General features: G+C 44.5%; 1 protein-coding gene across 9 annotated transcripts in view; it reads left to right on the top strand.

The window, feature by feature from the left end:
* Window positions 1-360: 360 nt before the first annotated feature.
* Window positions 361-19,303, top strand: part of WDR37 (WD repeat domain 37) — a 79,873-nt gene continuing 60,930 nt past the window's right edge. For 2 of the 9 annotated variants that reach the window (XM_058682035.1, XM_058682034.1), the window contains exons 1-2: window positions 370-650; window positions 15,959-16,136. In XM_058682035.1, coding sequence (XP_058538018.1) covers window positions 424-650; window positions 15,959-16,136 — 405 coding nt within the window. In that variant the 5' untranslated portion in view covers window positions 370-423. Of the gene's footprint in view, window positions 651-968; window positions 1,169-15,958; window positions 16,137-16,160; window positions 16,773-19,303 lie in introns of those variants that run through there. The other 7 variants (XM_058682039.1, XM_058682040.1, XM_058682036.1 and 4 more) reach the window with 7 other exon arrangements.

Genomic DNA, 19,303 nt, shown 5'->3' with positions numbered 1-19,303 from the left:
CAGAATTCTTTCTTAGGGCTAAGCTTTTGCTACACTTAATGCATAAATAACTTCAGGATTTATTCTACATAATTTGTGGTTACTTGGATCTCCAAATACGTTAAATTTGTTTCTGGTGCAACATTCTCATCAGGGCTTCTTGAATTTGAATGGTGAGCTTTTGTGTTTAAAGGAAAGAGCAAGAATGTTGACCCACATATATGGAAAATGTTTCCACACTTCTGATTTAATCCAGGTAAGCTTTCAACGCCTAAGTAGAGCTGTCTGTAGAGCAGAGGATGGTCACCCGCCTAAGGACTCCAGTCTTCTGTCCCTTTTCCAGCCTAGACCAGAGACGACAAAGTCCCACCTTTTGCAGTGAGCAGCTGATTTTGTTTTTTCTTTTTAGCCAATGGCGAACAAATATTTCAGAAAGGAAAGCGGATGAGTCATCCTCTGCAGATGAGCTGCAATATTAATAGTTCTACCTCCACCGGGCGCCCGCGCGGACCAGCAGCCTCCTGCGTCTCGGCTGCGCGGGGAAGAGCCGCGCGAGGAACCGTGGGGCCGCGGGGAGCACGCGGGGCTGGACGGCCGCCAGCCCCCCCCACGGCCCGAGCCGATGGATGCGAACCTGTGGGGGCCCGGGACCCCCACGGGAGCCCGCCGCCGTGAGTACCGTGGGCCGCGCCGGTGTGCGCCCTGCCGGCGCCTCCCCGGCCGCGGCTAGGACCCTCGGGCCGCGCCTCCAGGCGAGCACCGGCCCCGCGGGGCCCTGGCACGCAGTCCCGGGGGCCGAGCCGCGCCCCCGCGTCCCCGCTGACCCGGGATTCCCACGCGCCCCGACCCCGGCAGCGCGGGCGGACGCGGCACTTCCGGCGCGAGTAGAGGGAGGGGAGGGACTTCCGGCGGCCCGGGTCGAGGCGCCGGCCGCGGACGGGACTTCCGGCGCAGGGCGGAGGTCGTGTTGGGACTTCCGGCGGCCTGGGCGCGAGGCGAGGCCGGAGCTTCCGGCGGTGCCGGAAGTGCGGGGCGTCAGGGTGCCGGGTCGCGGGGCCGCGTCAGGGCGGAGACTTGGTGTCCAGCGTCTCCCAGTGTGTGTCGAGTGCCGCGAGGTTGAGAACGGACGGGCGGTAACACACGGCCCGGTTGTCATTGGGGGTCGGCGGGCTCGGCGGCGGCAGGACAGGTGAGTTCCGGGAGGTCATTTTCCTGCTGGGACTATGGCCCCGGTGCAGGCGGGCCGCGGTCTCCGAGCGGGGTTGGGGGCGTGCGGGTGGGGCCTGGCCGCCCAGCGCCCCCGCCGACTCCTCCCGAACCCGCGCGCCCTGTTGCGGGGCGAGGGCTGGGGTCGGTCCGTTCCAGGGACCCCGGGCGTCCCCCTCGGTCTCCCCTCGGCTCCGCCGTCTGCAGGAGCTGAGAGGCCGGAGGTCAGGCCTCGTCCTAGGAGAGAGGCTTGTTGGGAAGTTTCCTTTATTCCGGTTCCAGCGGCCTCTAGGTTGTGACCTTTGGAGTGTCCCAGGAATAAAGCGGCGTCGAGGGGGGTCCCCTTCCTCCGCACACCCCTCTCGTTGGCATGGGTTTCTTGTGAGCGAGTGCTGGTGTCCGGATTCCTAGTGCAGCTCGAACGCGGTGCCTAGACGGGGTCCGGCCGAGGGGGAGTAGTGCCCAAGGACACGGGGAGTAGCGGACCCCGGCCATATCTAACACCCGCTGTGCGACATTTCCTAGCTTCGGTTTGTTATTGAGAAGGTCATGCTGTGTGTACGCGTGCCACGCGTTCTCGAGGAGCCCCCCGCACTACGCTTCTTCCCTCTCCTCTCAGTCTCTTCTGGCACTTTGTTTCGGGGTAGCTCTGTTAGCCCGTTCAGTTGTTTTGCACTTGCTCTTGAAGAACCTTGGCGGTTATTTTCCGGTTAGTGATGCCCCCCAGTTCAGTGTCTTTCACAGAAGTGAAAGCATGTATTCCGAGCCTTCATCTAGATCAATGGCAAAACAGTTTAGGCAGGTTGAGAACGATGACCGATTTTTGGGGTTTCCCCTCTGCGTAGATACTGCTCAGCAGTTGGGTTTGGTGTTTCGTCCCGCGAGGAATGCAGGTCACAGGGCTTGAACCATAAAATGTCAGGAACTTTATTGAGCTTCTTGGGGAAATTCAGTCACATTTTACACTCTCACTTTCTTGTTTTTATTTTTTCTAAAAGACATGCCTATTTTATTTTTTTTTTGGAGAGAGAACGCACACAAGCAGGGGAGGGGGCAAAGGGGGGCGGGGAGAGAGAGAAAAGGAAGGAAGGAAGAAAAGAAAGAAAATCTTTAGCAGGGAAAGAAAGAAAGAGAGAGAGAGAGAGAGAGAGAGAGAGAGAAAGAAAGAAAGAAAGAAAGAAAGAAAGAAAGAAAAAAAAAAAAATCTTTAGCAGGTTCCACACCCAGCGTGAAGCCCATTGCAGGGCTGGATCCCACGACCCCGGGATCAGGACCTGAGATGAAATCAAGAGTCGGACACTTTAACTGACTGAGCCACCCGGGCGCCCCTCGCGTTTTATACTTTTAAGTGCCACATAGAGATTACATTTTTTGGCCATTCTTTTGCATATGATTAGCATTCATGAAATTAACTACTCAAGTGTTCTTTTCTTGCTAAAAGAAAATGTTTAAAAGTCCCACTGGATATGTATACAGTTGTGAGTAATATTTTGTAAATGGGGTAATACACATGTGACAGCATGTGACAAGGGCAGGAGAGTTCATATTAAATGTGTGTATTTGGATGGTGGGACAGGGAGGTTGGAGTTTTGGAGGGAACTATTCATACTTCCTTGAAAAAAAATGTTTCAAAAACTAGGAGGATTAGGGCACCTGGCTGGTTCAGTTAGTTGGTAGAGAGGGCGACTCTTAATCTCTGGGTCGTGAGTTCATGCCCCATGCTTGAAGAAGTAGGGGTTTTTTTTTTTTTTTTCGTAGGCCTTGTTAATGTGGTCTGCCCTTTAATAATGGTTAATGTGAATATTTTGAAGAAAAGTAATTATCTTTTGGAATTTCAGGCTTTTGTTTTTGTTTGTATTTAAGTAAAACGACATTACTTTTAACGTTGATTATAACAGATAATTTTTACAGTGAAGAAATTTTTTTCTCATTTACAGTTTTTTTTTTTTTTTTTTTCCTTTCTCTGCCCCTCCCAAAGTTCTATGACTACTTCAATAAAGTGTTTGGCCTATTAAATAGTTGGGAACCGTCCTCAGGGATGTTGGATATTAGTGGCTGCTGTTTCTACCGATCCATGTGAGCCTCACACCAAACCTTTGTGGTAGTTTTCCATCTGTTACCAGTGTCTCTCCAGTACTTTCCATCGGCACTTCCTTCCTTGTCTAGCTTGCCTTGTCTAGCTTGGATTCCATGCTATATCACTTCAATATTCCTTTTTCAAACACCTGCAGCTTCCTTGGCTCTCTCTCCATGATCTCAACCTGAAAAATCCTTAAACTTTTCAAGCATTTCTATAAAGTTGATACTAATACTGACTTATGCTGAGGTGAAGACAATACATACTTTGGTCCCCGGGCCGGACTGGGCCATGTTCTCCTCCAGGAGGGTCTGGTGCGGAAGGAAGGGGTGTTGGCACCAGCGAAGACTGCTGGAGGAGGTGGAGGATGTGAATGAAGAGGACGAGAGCAAATTTTAGAGAAGGTTCCGGGAGAAAATGGTGATGGGAAGATTATCAATGGGAAAAGAGAAGAGACTTAAAAGAAGCTAGAAGGACTGGAGGAGCCTACCAGTGCAGTTCTGGGAGCCTGGTGGATGTGGCTGTGGAAGTGAGCGGAAGAGGCCGGGTAATCTGGGTGCTGATAACACCGTGACTAGCACTACCCTTCGAGATGGCTTCTCACAAAGCTTTGAAAGTTGCTAAGGGATAAACATTGCTCAGGGTGAGAAATCTCCATTCGATGCCAGGTTTTGGAGAGCCAAAGCCTGTTCCGCATCTGTGATTTATAATTGTTTGAAGTGTATATGGTTGGTTGGAAATTGATATGTGTGAAAAGATTACCAGGATATGGACTATTTGGTGAAGTGACAGAAGCAAGCAGAGCCCAGAACAACACCACGTGGGGAGGAGGGAGGTTAAAGCTCCAGTGAAAGGCAGAGGGTGAAGATTTTTAAGTTAGTTGAATAGACTTATTTCCTGCTGAGAGTGCAGTGTCTGGAAAGCCAGTGGTAGGACACTTGAGAGAGAAAATCATTGATTCAGAACCTACGACTCTGAGGGGTGCCCATCCAGCTCAGTCTGTAGAGCATGTGACTTCTGATCTCAGGGTCATGAGTTCAAGCCTCACGTTTGGTGTAGATATGATTTAAAAAAAAAAAAAAAAACAAGAAAAAATCCAAAAGCCAGAACACCTACAACTTTGAGGTGAAAGGAAGGTTGATCTTGCAGTTTTTGCCTGTCTATAACCAACTTGTAGAATCTTTGAAATGCATTAACTTTCCAGCATATACTTATCAGAATGATTCCACTGATTCAGGTTTTCAGAGCGGAAAGAAAAACCCTTTACTGTTTTATTTACTTGATTGAAATGTGTAAAGATAAAATCTTATTTCTCTGAGGCTCTCTCAGGACCGATTTCACAGGGGTTTGGTATTTTTCTTCTTTTACAAAATGTGACTTACAAAATACCAGGTGTCGGGGCGCCTGGGTGGCGCAGTCGGTTAAGCGTCCGACTTCAGCCAGGTCACGATCTCGCGGTCCATGAGTTCGAGCCCCGCGTCAGGCTCTGGGCTGATGGCTCGGAGCCTGGAGCCTGTTTCCGATTCTGTGTCTCCCTCTCTCTCTGCCCCTCCCCCGTTCATGCTCTGTCTCTCTCTGTCCAAAAATAAATAAAAAACGTTGAAAAAAAAAATTAAAAAAAAAAAAAATAAATAAAAGGAAGGAATCTTTCTCTTAAAAAAAAAAAAAAAAAAAAAACAAAATACCAGGCGAGATGCTTAATGAGGTTATTAATTTAATGTGTAATCACTGAAAAACAATTCTGTCTTCCTATATTTCTATGAAGAATATAATTTCGGAGTAAGATTCCATTAAGTCAGTTTGATTTCTTGGCCAATTTTTTTTTTTTGTAGATGGCACAGTTAACTAATTCCTAAATGTTTCCATTAAGAAAAATTACTGAGAGGTGCCTGGCTGGCTCAGTCGGAAGGGCTTGTGAGTCTTGATCTTGGGGTCCTGAGTTCAAGCTCCACGTGGGGTGTAGAGATTACTTAAATAAAACTTAAAAAAAATAATAAATTACTGAAATACTCTTAAGTGGGATCATGTGACTTGTTTAACAGTTTAATTTTGTTACATTCAAATTTGTGAAATTTATCATCAGTGTAATCTTTGTGTATATGAAATCTGTCTATACAGGTTCTGCCGTTATTTTTCTTTACGTCTTTATTTCAACTATCTCTAATTTCTCAAATTTTCAAACCTAAATTTCATTAAAAATTTTATTCTTTCAGGTACCTGGATGGCTCATTTGGTTAAGCATCCAACTTTGGCTCAGGTCATGATCTCACGGTTTGCAGGTTCAAGCCCTGTGTTGGGCTTGGTGCTGACAACTCAGAGTCTGGAGCCTGCTTCGGGTTCTGTGTCTTCCTCTCTGCCCTTCCCCCGTTCATTCTCATTCTCTCTCTCTCTCTCTCTCTCCCTCTCTCCCTCTCTCCCTCTCTCCCTCCCTCCCTCCCTCCATCTCTTTTTCTTAAAAATAAACGTTTGAAAAATTTGTTTAAAATTTTTTTTTTTTTTTTTTTTTTTACTATTCGTTTTTGAGAGACAGAGAAAGACAGCACAAGCAGGGGAGGGGTGGTAGAGAGAGAGGGAGACCCAGAATGCGAAGCAGGCTCCAGGCTCCAAGCTATTAGCACAGAGCCCAACGTGGAGCTCAAATTCACAAACCGAGAGATCGTGACCTGAGCTGAAGTCGGATGCATAACCAACTGAGCCACCCAGGCGCCCTGAAAAATTTGTTTTTAATTTTTCAGTCAGAAATAATTTTTCTGTATGGCATTTAAGGGAGTGCCAGTTCTATTATGTGTTGTTTATCTCTCTCAGTAGTGTTCATTGTAAACTCTTTTTTTTCCTTCTTGTTAAAAAAGTGATGTTTGGTAAGGCGTTGGGTCTGGAGGCCCGATGGGGTCCAAATGCCCATTTTTACTTTCAGTGTAGACCTCTCCCAGATTTATAAATGCAGGCCAGTTCTCATCTCCAGACTTAAGTACCTCCTTCCTTCTTTGTGTTCTAAATATTTCAAAGGCAGTTTTTGCAAACATAAAATGTTCCATATTTAGGTCTTGATTTCTTCTCCACGTCTGCTTCCGCATCTCAATAATCTGATACTTGTTTCACCTACTTCTTACCTCAGAAATGAAGGCTGTTCTTGACCCCTCTCTATGCACCCACCCTCCACACCCCAGTCCATTCATGTACCCTCTAATTTTAAGGATCATAATTAATTGCCTGGACTGTTTTATTAACTTCCTAACTGACTTCTCCATTCTTAGTCATCTGATTTTTCTACATGTTTTCCACACACCAGCAAGAGTGATTTTTAATGCAAATCTAGTGTCTCTTATTTAACACTTTGAAGTGGCTTCATTTTTGTTTTAGGATAAAATGTAAACATGAACAGAATCTAAGCCTCCCTCTCCCACTTACCTTGTACCATTCTCTCCACTGTTTGCAATGTTTTAGCCACGTTATCTTTTTTTTTTTAGTGTCTCTGATAAACTAATCTTATTCCCAGCTCTGGGCATTTGCACATGCTGTTCCTGTTCCTGGAATACCCCCACTCCTCTGTTTTCCACATGGTTAACACTAATTCTTCAGTCTCAATTTAAATGTCAGTTTCTCAGAAAAGTCTTCCTAACTCTTCAGCTGGTATCTTCTTTTTTTCCTCATAATATTTGTGTGTGTCTTTCACACAAATATAAGCGCTCATCCCAGTTTATAACTTCTGTAATAGATTATGAGATTCTATTTAAGGTCTGTCTTAGAGCTCTAAGTAACCTGAAAGTATGGACCAAGTCTGCTTAGTTTACTGCCATATTCCCAGTACCTAGTATATTTATGAACTTGAAGATTATTCGATGAATGACTTAATGAGGTAAATGCTGTTGCTATCCCTGCTTTACAGGTGATGGAATGAAGCTTTAGGAAGGCGGCTAAGTAAGTTGACAGAGATTACCCAGCTTAGTGGCGGACATAGTGCTCTTTCATTCACTTACACATTCATCAAATCTTTGGGGATGCACTTACGGCAGGCAGTGTGGTGGGACCCACGGGCAGTAGCGAGCCAAAATAATGTTCCAGTCCTCCTGGTGTTGATGGTGCCGTGGGGGAAACACTCATTAAGTGAGTAAACCACAAAGGTGGTGAGGGTCCTGTGGTGCTGCGACTGGCAGTGGTCGGAGGAAGCCGTTTTGACAAGGTAACGTTTGAGCTGCGGCTTCATGACAAAAAAGCCAGTGCTTTGAAGAGTTGGGGGTAGGGGTTTGCGTGGCTATAAAACTCACATTCTTAACTGTGGTGTTCTTCGCTGGATTTTATTCTGAGTAGGTGTTTAGCTCAGCGGTTCATTTATATCCATTTTATTCCACTAAGTGTGTGAAGTGGCAAAATCAGTTCCATTCACTGACATTTTTTTTAGGGAAGCAGAATGGTATTCATTGTATAGCCAGAATTGGTAAATGGAGTGAGGTGTGATGGATGAACGATGGCTACAAACTCTTTCTCATTCTTTTTGTTTCAGGAGGTTAAGTCTGTTTGTCCTCCACTTGAGTCTGGGTTGGCCTCGTGACTTGCTTTAACACATAGAATATCCAAAAAAGTGAGGGAAGTAGAAGATTAAAAAGAAAACCAAATGAAAATTTTGGAGACAAAAAATACAGTAATCTTATTTCTAAGTGTCCTTTTTAATATTGCTTTATTTTTATTTTAACATTTACTTATTTTGGAGAGATAGCGCTAGTGAGGGAGGGTCAGAGAAACAGGGAGACAGGATCCAAAGTGGGCTCTGTATTGACAGCAGAGAGCTTGATGTGGGGCTCGAACTCATGAACTGTGAGATCATGACCTGAGCTGAAGTTAGACGCTTAACCGACCAAGCCACCCAAACACCCCTTATTTATTTCTATTTTATTTTATTAAAAAAATTTTTTTTAACGTTTTTTATTTATTTTTGAGACAGAGACAGAGCATGAGCAGGGGAGGGGCAGAGAGAGAGGGAGACACAGAATCCGAAGCAGGCTCCAGGCCCTAAGCTGTCAGCACAGAGCCTGATGCAGGGCTCAAACTCACAGACTGAGATCATGACCTGAGCTGAAGTGGGACGCTTAACCGACTGAGCCACCCAGGCGCCCCTGTTTATTTCTGTTTTAGAGAGAGCATGAGCTGGGGAGAGGCAGATGGGGAGAGAGAAAGAATATCTTAAGCAGGCTCCATGCTCAGTGCCACGCTTGACGCGGGGCTTGATCCCATGACCCTGGATCATGACCTGAGCTGAAATTAAGTTGGAGTCAGACGTGCTACCGTTGCGCAACGAGGTCCTTGAGCTGAAGTCAAGTTGGGGCTCTCAACTGACTGAGCCCCCCCAGGTGCCCCTCTGTGTCCTTTGTTTTGTTTTATTTTATTTTATTTATTTTATTATTAAAAAAATGTTTTTGTAACATTTATTATTGAGAGACAGGGACAGAACATGAGCGTGGGGGGGGGGGGGCAGAGAGAGGAGGAGACACAGAATCCGAAGCAGGCTCCAGGCTCTGAGCTGTCAGCACAGAGCCCGACATGGGGCTCGAATCCACAAACTGCAAGATTATGACCTGAGCCGAAGTTGGAGGCTTAACCAGTTGAGCCATCCAGGTGCCCCTGTGTGTCCTTTTTTTCAGATTTGACAGTTGAATTTTGTTTACGTAATGCTATAGAAAATATATGGTAATTTTAATAAATTAACAGATTTCAGACTTTAAACCTAAAAACACAATTAGTTGACCAATTTGAAAGTTTTTAGTGTGTTGTAAAGCAAGACTTACTTTCTTTTCATTTTATTTTATTTTATCTTTATTTATTTATTTTTTTTTTTTAGGGAGAGAGAGCGAGAGAGCATGCATGCGAGCAAAGGAGAAGGGCAGAGAGAGAGAGAGAGAGAGAGAGAGAGAGAAAGAGAGAATCTTAAGCAGGCTCCACATTTGGCGCAGAGCCTGATATGGGGCCCCAGAGCCTGATATGGGGCTCCATCCCATTACCCTGGGATCACGACCTGAGCCTAAGTCAAGAGGTGGACTCAACGGACTGAGCCACCCAGGCACCCCTCTTGTTGCCACTTTTAATGTATATATATGGTATATATATCTAATTTTTTAAAAAAGTTTGTTTTGAGAGAGAGTGCAAGTGGGGAAAGGATAGACAGAAGGAGGCAGGGAGAGAGACTCTACCACGATGTGGGGCTCGAACTCATGAACCACAAGATCATGACCTGAGCTGAAGTCAGACGCTTAGCTGACTGAGCCATCCAGATGCCCCTATATATATTTTTAATGTTTATTTTTGAGAGAGAGAGTGAGAGAGAGCATGAGCACACGTGGGGGAGGAGCATGGAGAGGGGGACAGAGGATTCAAAGCGGGCTCCGTGCTGACAGCAGAGAGCCCGATGTGGGGCTCAGACTCGCAAACTGCAAGACCTGAGCCAGTCAGATGCTTAACCAGCTGAGCCCCCCGGGGCGCCCCTCCTGTTGCCATTTTAAAACAAGGTCTGTATATATGTAATTTGAGGCACAAAAGATCTTTGGTTTTGTGATTGAGGAAAGATGGAGTAGATGTCCTTCCCTGTTCTGCTAAGTATAGCTAAAAACCCTAGACATTAGAAAACATACAAGACTGAAAGGTGGAGAGAAGAAAGTTTGGTGACTTGGTGTATCGGGACCTGAGAAATGACACAGAGCTGAGTGCCCTGGGTTTCTTTTTGCCACATATATCCCAGACTTGGGCCTGAAGAAGTAGCAACCTGGCAACATCAAAGAGCTCAGATCAGAAACCTCAAGAAAAGCCTGCTCTCTGTAGTCAGAAGACCGGGAAAAGGACAGCCTTGGAGACAGGATGCTCTTAGAAAACACTGCAGCCCCCACCCTCACTCTTCTCAAAGCCTGGATGGGGAATCTGGACTTTCGCTTTTGACAAGCTGTGTTGAGGTGACACTCTCTGCCGGGTAATACCAGGGAAGCCTGGGTGAGGTGGGATTTTCATCTCTTTTGCGTGATAAGGGTGTGCCTTTCCTGCCGGAGTGGCGTCAGAGGAAGCCCAGTAGAGATTCAGGAGTTTCACCACCACCTGTGGTAAGGAGGACATGCCGGGTGTAGTAAAAGGGACCTCTGGTTTAGTTAGGGTGGTGTGAGTAGAAGCCAAGGGAAAGGTTGAACTTAGAGCCCAGCCAGCAGCACTGAGGAGTACCTCCACCCAAGGTCAGTGGAGGCTGAACGGAGAATGCTGACTTCCGTCTCCATTTTTCAGTCCACCTGGCAGAAACAAGTTGCTGGGGCATCATCATTAGAGGCCTGCCGTAATAGAAGACTTAAATCAGATTCCAAGTCTGATAACATCAAATCCAAAATGTTGAGGCTTCACTAGAAAATTACATGTCATATGAAGAACTGGGAAAATCTCAACTTGAATAAGAAAAGACCACGGACAGCAACACAGGTATGGCAGATGATTTGACAGGGATTTTAAAGTAGCCATCATGAAAATGTTTCAGTGAGCAATTAGTGATGCTTGAAATAAATGGAGAACAAAAACATTAAAGTCTCAGGAAGGAAACACAGGAAGAAACAAATGGAAATTTAGAGCTGAAAAGTGTTAATTGAAACAAAAAACCCAGTGGATGACAACAGCAGAATGAAAAGAACATAGGAAAAACTGAAGAAATAGAAATTGCCCAATTTGAACAATTCAGAGAAAATAGACTGGAAAAAAGTGAACAAAACCTCAGTGACTGGTGGGACTGTGACAGAAGACCCACTGTTCTTGTCATCATCCCAGAAAGAGGAGAGAGCCAGTGGGGCTGAAACATACTGAAGAAATACTGGCTGAATATTTCCTAAATTTGGTAAGCCATAAACATATAGAATCAAGAAGCTTAGTGAAACCCAGACAGGATAAAACTCAAATCCATGCTGATGCTAAGACAACATCATAGTCAAACTTCTGAGAACTAATGACAAAAAAAGCAGTGAGAGAGAAATGTCACTTTACCAGTAGTGGAAAAACAATTTGATGGTGGATTTCTTGTCAGCAACCATAGAGGCCATAAGGAAGTGGCTTACTTTTCAAGTGCTGAAGGAAATGAACTATCAGCTCAGAATTCTCTATCAAGGGAAAACATCTTTCACGTGATCTGTCACCACAGACCTACCTCTCTAGAATAGGTAGAGGAAGTTCTGTAAACAGAATGGAAATGATATAAAGCAATGTGGGAACACCAGGAAGGAAGAACGAACAATGGAAAGAACAAACTTTGGTAAATTCTATAGACGCTCCTCTTCTGTTTGGAGGTTGAAGTGTAGCTCTTTGATGTTCTCTGTGTATGTAGAGGAAGTATTTCACTTGACTGTTACAAATGGGGAAGTGTGAAGAGACAGGAAGGTGAGGTTTCTGTACATGACCACGAACTGGTAGAATGTTGAGAATCAGTAGACTGTGATAGTTGTGAAAATAAACTACCTAGGGGTGCCTGGGTGGCTCAGTTGGTTAAACATCCAACTCCTGATTTTGTTTCAGGTCATGATCTCATGATTTGTGAGTTTGAGCCCCACGTTGGGCTCTGCGCTGATGGCATGGGGCCTGCTTGCGATTCTCCCCCTCTCTCTGCTTCTCCCCTGCTCGTACTGTTTCTCCGAAAATAAACAAAATACCTAGAGCAGTCACTAAAGAAAGTTATACATAAGTAGGGCTTATTCCACGCATGTAAATTTGGATTAGTATTTGAAAATCATCAGTATAATTCATCTGTTAACAGGTTAAAGAAAATCCACACCGTTAAGTGATGCAGAAAACACAGATGACAAAATTCAACACTCATTCATGACACTCCCAGGAGGGCAGCCTTCTCATTTTGGTAGACAAAATCTACAGTCAACCTACAGCTAGCATCATACTTAATGGCCATAAACAGAGTGTTTTTACTTTGAGGTCAAAACAAAACAGGGTGTTTGTTGTCACTGTTTACAACATAATACTGGAATTCCTAGCCAGATCAATAAGAAAAAGGAATAACGGTCTGTGGATCAGAAAGGAAGAAATAAAACTGTCTTTTTTTTTTCTTCAGATGATATAGTAGTCTACGTAGAAAATGCCAAAGAATCTACAAAAACTCTCCTGAAATTAATGAGTTCAACAATAGTGTAGGATACTAGCAATTAACACAAAATGGAAATAAAAATACAATGTTATTTAAAATTACTCAGAAAATAAAAACACAAACTTCAGTGTAAATTTGAAAAGACATAATGTAGGACTTTTATGTGGAAGTCTACAAAACTGAGGGAAGAAAAGATGATCTAAATAAACTGAGACATATACTGTATTCACAGATTGGAAGGCTCAACATGATAAAGATGCCACTTCTCTCCAAATTGATGAGCAGATTAAACAATTCCTATTAAAATTCCATGAAGATTTTTGTAGATATGGGAAGGATTATTCCAAATTTATATGGTAAGGCAAAAGAACTAGAATAACTAAGACAGTTTTGAAAAAAAATGATAGTAATCACTAAATGATTTCAAGACAGCATGGTAGTCACGACTGTTGTCAGCAGGGGAGCGTGCCTGTCCCAGGCAATGGAGCATCTGAATCTTGATCTCACGTTTGTGGTTTGAGCCCCATGTTAGGTGTAGAGATAGATAAATAAAACTTAAAAAACAACAACAACAACTTACTGGCAGAGAGAGAGATCTATAGATCAGATGAACAGAATAGAGAACCAAGAAATAATCCACCTGTGTATAGCCGATCAACTTTTGAGCAAGATGTCAAGCTTTCTCAATTCAGTGTAAGATGGATAGTCTTCAACATGTGCTCAAATAATTGGATACCAGCAAAAACAAGAAAATCCAAAACAAAAATAGCCCTGGATCTAAACTTTGCACCTTAAAAATATCAACCCAGAGTAGCCTGTAAATTTAAACTATACAACTATAATTTTAAGAAGAAAACAAAATTTTTAGGAGATAGGATTGATTAAAAAGTATTTAGACATGATTCTAAATGTATGATCTATAGGAGAAAGGTAATTGACCAATGGGATTTCTTCAGAATTTAAAGGTTTTGGTTTGTGAAAAACCCTGTGGGGATAAAAAACAAATTACAAAAAAAAAAAAAAAAAAGTTATAGATTGGGAGAAACTATTGGCAACACACATACCGGATGCATAACTCATGAAGAATATTTGAAGAACTCTCAAATCTCAGCAGTAAAATCCCAAAGTCCTATTAAATGGGCAAAAGATGCGAGGAGACATTTTACTGAGAAAGATGTTTAGATTGCACACAAGCACAGGAAAAGATGTGCAGTATCACCAGCCACTGGGGAAGTGTGAATGAAGACTGTAACAAGATAGTGCACGCCTACCAGAGCCGCTAAAATTAAACACAGTGACCATACTAAATGAGGATGCAGAGAATAGAATGTCCTGTATTGCTGATGGGAATATAAGAGATTATAACTGCTTTGGAGAATGGTTTGGTGGTTTCTTAAAAATACTAAGCATGGTTAAACATCGAGTTACTGCAGTTCCATTCCTATGGGTGTACACAGAGAAATGAAAACACAAATGCGCACAAAACCTACACGTTATCATTTATAGTGGCATTATTCATAATAACCTGCAAATGGAAACAACCAAATGTCCGTCAACTGTTAATAAGATGTGGTGTGTCCGTACAGTGGAATATTTGGCAATAAAAAGGAATAAATTACCAACACATGCTATAACATGGGTGGACCTTGGCTAAGTGAAAAAAGCTAATCATGATAGATTAGGCCGCATATTGTAGGAACCCATTTATATGAAATGGACAGAACAGGCCAATTTATGTACAAAGTAGATTAGTGGTTGCCCAGGGCTGAATGTGGGGAATGAATTATATGATGTGTGAGTTAATATCTCAAAATTTTTTAAAAAACTAAACATACATTGATCATATGTCCCAGAAATCTCACTCGTGGTCATTTATCCAAAAGAAATGGAAACTTACATTCACACAAAAACCTGTATGTTATTGTTCATAGTAGCTTTATTTATAATAGTAAGAAACTGGAAAGAACTAAATTTTTTTTGAAACAGATGAATGGTTACATTATAGTATCTCCGTGCTGTGGAATACACCCAGCAATCAGAAGGAAGTAACAGTTGGTACGTGTACAACTTGCATGGATCTCCAGAGCATGAAGCTCAAAACTTGAAGAGGCACATACTCTGCTTGTGTTCCTAGGACATTCTCAAATGACAGAGGAGATGGATGGCTGTGCGGGAGAGCTTGAGAAAAAAGTGGACACTTGGAACCTTTCTTACAAAGTGAGGCAGAGATGGAGAGGGTCAAAGACGTTGTCAGTAAAGAAGGGAGGTCCATGAATATCTTAAAATTACATAAACTAATAGATATACTGGGAGAAGGAGGGATTTGTAAGAACACAAAATGAGCAGGTCATGTTCTAAACACAAGTTACAGTTGAAGAAAGAAACATCATGTGTGAATAAATAGATTACTTAAAATTAAGTAACAGGGTTGTGATATTGGGAGGGGGAATCAGTAGCAGGAAACAAGTAGATAATGCCCAAAGCGGGTAAGTGAAAATGTTTATATTATGTAGAAATTTGAATGATGTCCAGATTTGTGCTGTCTTATGGCAGCCCCGAGCAGGTGAGCATGTGAGGTGTGGCTGATTCCCTTTGAGACTGCACCCGGGGGTGCCTGGGTGGCTCCGTCGGTTAAGCATCTCCAACTTCGGCTCAGGTTATGATCTCATGGTTCGTGAGTTTGAGCCCCGCGTCAGGCTCTGTGCTGATAGCTCCCAGAGCCTAGAGCCTATTTCAGATTTTGTGTGTCCCTCCCTCTCTGTCCCTCGCCCTGCTTACACTCTGTCTCTGTGTCTCAAAAATAAATAAATGTTGAAAAAAAATTTTTTTTGAAGATGCAGCACCCAAATGGAAATACCTGTTAGTGTTTTTTACGTTGCCTAAAGTGATAGTGTTCTATTTATTTTTGTAATTAAAATTTTTTATTTTAGAGGGAGAGTGAGCACTAGCAGGGGAGAGGGATGTGTGGCGGTGGGGAGAGAGGGAGACCCACCGAACCAAGCAGGCTCCATGCTCAGTGCAGAGCCTGATGAGGGGCTCAATCCCACAACCCTGGGATCATGATCTGAGCCTAAACCAAGAGTGGGACGCTTAACCAACTACGCCACCCAGGCGCTCCTCAAGTGGTAGTATTTTAAACATAGTTGGCTAAATAAATCATCAAAAGTGATTTCACCTGTTTTTACTTTTCCTTAATGTGGCTGCTAGAAAATTTACAGTTAAGGCATGTGGCCTGTGTTGTATTTCTCTTGGACAGATTGCTCTAGAATCTGTAGTCTAGAACGTGTGATTAGAATTGGTTCTCTCTGGGGAGCAGGCAGAGGCTGGGGAAAGTTGGTTAAGGGAGAATTGTTTAAGCCTGTCTTTGCTATTTGATTTTTTTTTAAAACTTAATGAAACTTGATAAAAAATTACCTCATTAACAAAGGCTGTGGCCTCTGTCTTAAAACACATTACTTTGTCACATTGTAAATTACATGGTAAATATTACCATAGTAGAGAGATTTGGAATTGAAAGTAACAATGTTCTACTATTTTCCTTTATTCCAGTTTGTCATATCAGAAATAAAGTCCTTGCTTTTCCTGCTCTTGTTCAGCTTATTGCAGGAGCGACTGGGACATCACCTTCTAGAAGTAATGCCCACAGAAAGCGGGAGTTGCTCCACTGCTCGCCAAGCAAAACAGAAACGCAAATCTCATAGCCTTTCTATACGAAGAACGAACAGCTCGGAGCAGGAGAGGACGGGTCTGCCAAGAGAAATGTTAGAAGGACAAGTGAGTTGGTTGCTGATCGTGTTTTCAATGTTCCAGAAATAGTCAAATACATACAGGTCTCCAGAGTAGAGAAAAAGAGTGTGTTACCAAAACGAAACAGAACCAGCTCCCCTTCCCTCAATAACTGGGAAAAACAGCAGTGATACTTAACAGCCTGCACAGAGACACGGGTGGCTAGTGTGACTGAGGAATTTTTAAAATTTTCCTTGATTTACGTCTGAATTTAAATAACCACACTTGGCTGCTGGCTACCGTATTGGACAGTGCAGGTAAACAGTCTAGGATACGTTTTTTAATTTGATTTACTTATATCTCTAGTGGTGAGAATCCTGCAGTCGCCTTTGTTAGCGTCTTCTGGAGTTCACTCGTCAGGGGTAAATATGTTCTTTGCTCGGCCTTCTGAGTGCCCATCCTCCATTGTGATGTAGATCAAGCAGGTAACTGCATCTCAGGGTGACCCTTTGTGGGGCTGTTCAGAGTCCGCAAGCTGACCGGTCCGGCTGCCGCACCGTGGGGCCCTCGCCTCGGTGGCTTCAGCAGTCCCTGGACGGCACCTGCCTGTTGGCACGGCTTCCCTGCCGGCTGGTGTGAGGTGCGCGGGCTGGTGCCGCGGCAGGGTTGCCAGCAGCTGGCATGGTAGGTGTGGGTGGAGGGATCTGCGAACCATGGGCCAGTTACCCGTGGATTCTATTGGGACGGTGGCCCTGCACTTTGTGGACGAGGTTACGCCTATTTGGGAGCAGTACCAGACAGCGCAAAGGTAGCGTGAACGTGCCGCGGCGGTACTTTTACCTTCTCAGAGTTGTGAACGTGGGGCGTGTAGGAGTGCGGTGCTCGGCCCAGGCACGCGGGGCGCGTAGGAGTGCGGCAGGCCCGCGGGGCCCCGGTTGTGGAGCGTGGCTGAGTCTGCATGTGCCTGGGAGCGAGGCCTCCCGCACCCGTGATTGTGCTGATGTGATGGAGTGACGTGCACATGAGATCCTTGCTCAGTCACAGTAGCTTTTCTGTCCTCACGTTTCTGAAATGGTCCCCGCAGTTCAGCACCTCTCCGTCGGGGTCCGTGAAGACGAATGGCACCAGTAGGCCGTCCGGGGCACTCCCGTGGCTCCGCCTGCCTGGTGGGAACGTTCTCGTTTCACTGCCCGTTTCGCTTCCTGATTGTAGGGTGAGGCTGTCGCTGCCACCCCGGTTTTGTCTCCAGTGGCAGTGACATTCGACGTTAAGACGCGTTTACTACTCAAGTAAATGTGATGTTTCGGTTGTTGAACGGTAAAGATCTTAAGGGACTGTGGGTGTAGGTGAGCAGGACTCGATGCACGTAGATGTGGCCTTGGTGTGGGAGTCAGAACGGCTTCTCACCAAGTGCCCGTGTGAAGGGGACCGGCCGCACGAGGGTGCGGGAGGAGCATGGCACGGAGATGGAAGAGCGGATGCGAAGGCCACGAGGCAAGGTGGACAGCATGGCAAATGCTACTGTCGTGGTTTATTTTACTTTCACTGTTATTTCAAAATCTTATTTTTATTTTTCATATTTTTCATTGGTATTTTAGAAGGGTGTTGAGGGAGGCCATAGTACCCATTCTGCCAAATTTCAGTTTTTAAAAAAAATTTTTTTTTAACATTTATTTATTTTTGAGACAGACAGAGACAGAGCATGAACGGGGGAAGGGGCAGAGAGAGAGGGAGACACAGAATCGGAAGCAGGCTCCAGGCTCTGGGCCATCAGCCCAGAGCCCCCCAGAGCCCGACGCGGGGCTCGAACTCACGGACCGTGAGATCGTGACCTGAGCTGAAGTCGGACACTTAACCCACTGAGCCACCCAGGCGCCCCCAAATTTCAGTTTTTAAACATGGCTTCGTATATAGTTTTTATTGGCTTCTCAAATTCACTGGAACATTATGTGATTTCAAAACATATTGCTGAAATGTTAATGTCATTAGAGATCATTTTGCTTAGAATTTCTGTCTTCCTGAGAACTTAATCTGAGAAGTTTAATAAACATCGTGTGTCCTTTTTTTATTTGCAACTGACTAAACATCAGAAAGTTTGTGCTGCACGGAAACTTGAAAAGTCACTTACATTGGTGGCAATTAAGTACTGAAACATTTTAGAACCATTACGAGTTCCTTTCTGGAAATACTCTGAGTGTGGGGTCACACGAACTAGCACGTCGGGCCGTGCTCTCTGGAGAGGAGAGTAGTGTAGACTGTGTGGGCTCCCCACGACCAGCAGCGTCCAGAAAGTGCGTGTGTGTGAGCATGGGTGGGGCCGGGGATGCTGCCCAGTCACTTGTACCTCAGACTTCTGCAGAGGCGTTGCTTCTGCTCATGGACTTCCCATGAGGCGTAGAGGAGACTCCAGCTGTGCAGAACACGGGGGCAGGCGTGCAGGCACGCGTGGCGTGGTGCTCCTGACACTTACCGCATGGATGTTCTCCTTTAACAGACACCGTTTGCTCTTACCGGTCAGATTTCTCATGTTTCCCTCCTCACAGTCTTGTAGGTGTTAGGAGATGTCCAGGATTTTGTCTGAAGCACCGTGGATGGGAGAGCTCTCTAAAAGCTCTTCTGGGGCGCCTGGGTGGCGCAGTCGGTTAAGCGTCCGACTTCAGCCAGGTCACGATCTCACGGTCCGTGAGTTCGAGCCCCGCGTCAGGCTCTGGGCTGATGGCTCGGAGCCTGGAGCCTGTTTCCGATTCTGTGTCTCCCTCTCTCTCTGCCCCTCCCCCGTTCATGCTCTGTCTCTCTCTGTCCCAAAAATAAATAAAAAACGTTGAAAAAAAAAATTAAAAAAAAACAAAAACAAAAACAAATAAAAGCTCTTCTGTTAGTAGGTGGCTTATTAAGATTAATTTAGAATGTCACACGGTAGAACTTTAAAGACTGTGCATGATGAAACTGCATTTATGGGAACTGTCTTCTTTCTCTACAAATGTGGAGGTTTTTGAATAAGGTAGGCTTGTTTCCTCCCTTGTAAAAGGGAAAATTACGTTATTTTGAGGAAGTGCTTGTTCTTGAATCCTGTATCATGCTGGATAGCCATTTATATCATTTCATCATAGTTTCGTACGTAGAAATGTGGAACTGTGAGTTCTGTAAGCATTTTACGTATAAGAAATAATATATAAAATAAGAATTTAAGAGAAATGAGAATTCGCTTTGGAAAA

Source organism: Neofelis nebulosa, chromosome 8 (genome assembly GCF_028018385.1).
Source record: "Neofelis nebulosa isolate mNeoNeb1 chromosome 8, mNeoNeb1.pri, whole genome shotgun sequence".
NCBI lineage: Eukaryota > Metazoa > Chordata > Mammalia > Carnivora > Felidae > Neofelis > Neofelis nebulosa.
The sequence above is the reverse complement of the archived record's forward strand: the minus strand, read 5'-3'. Positions and strand labels throughout refer to the sequence as shown.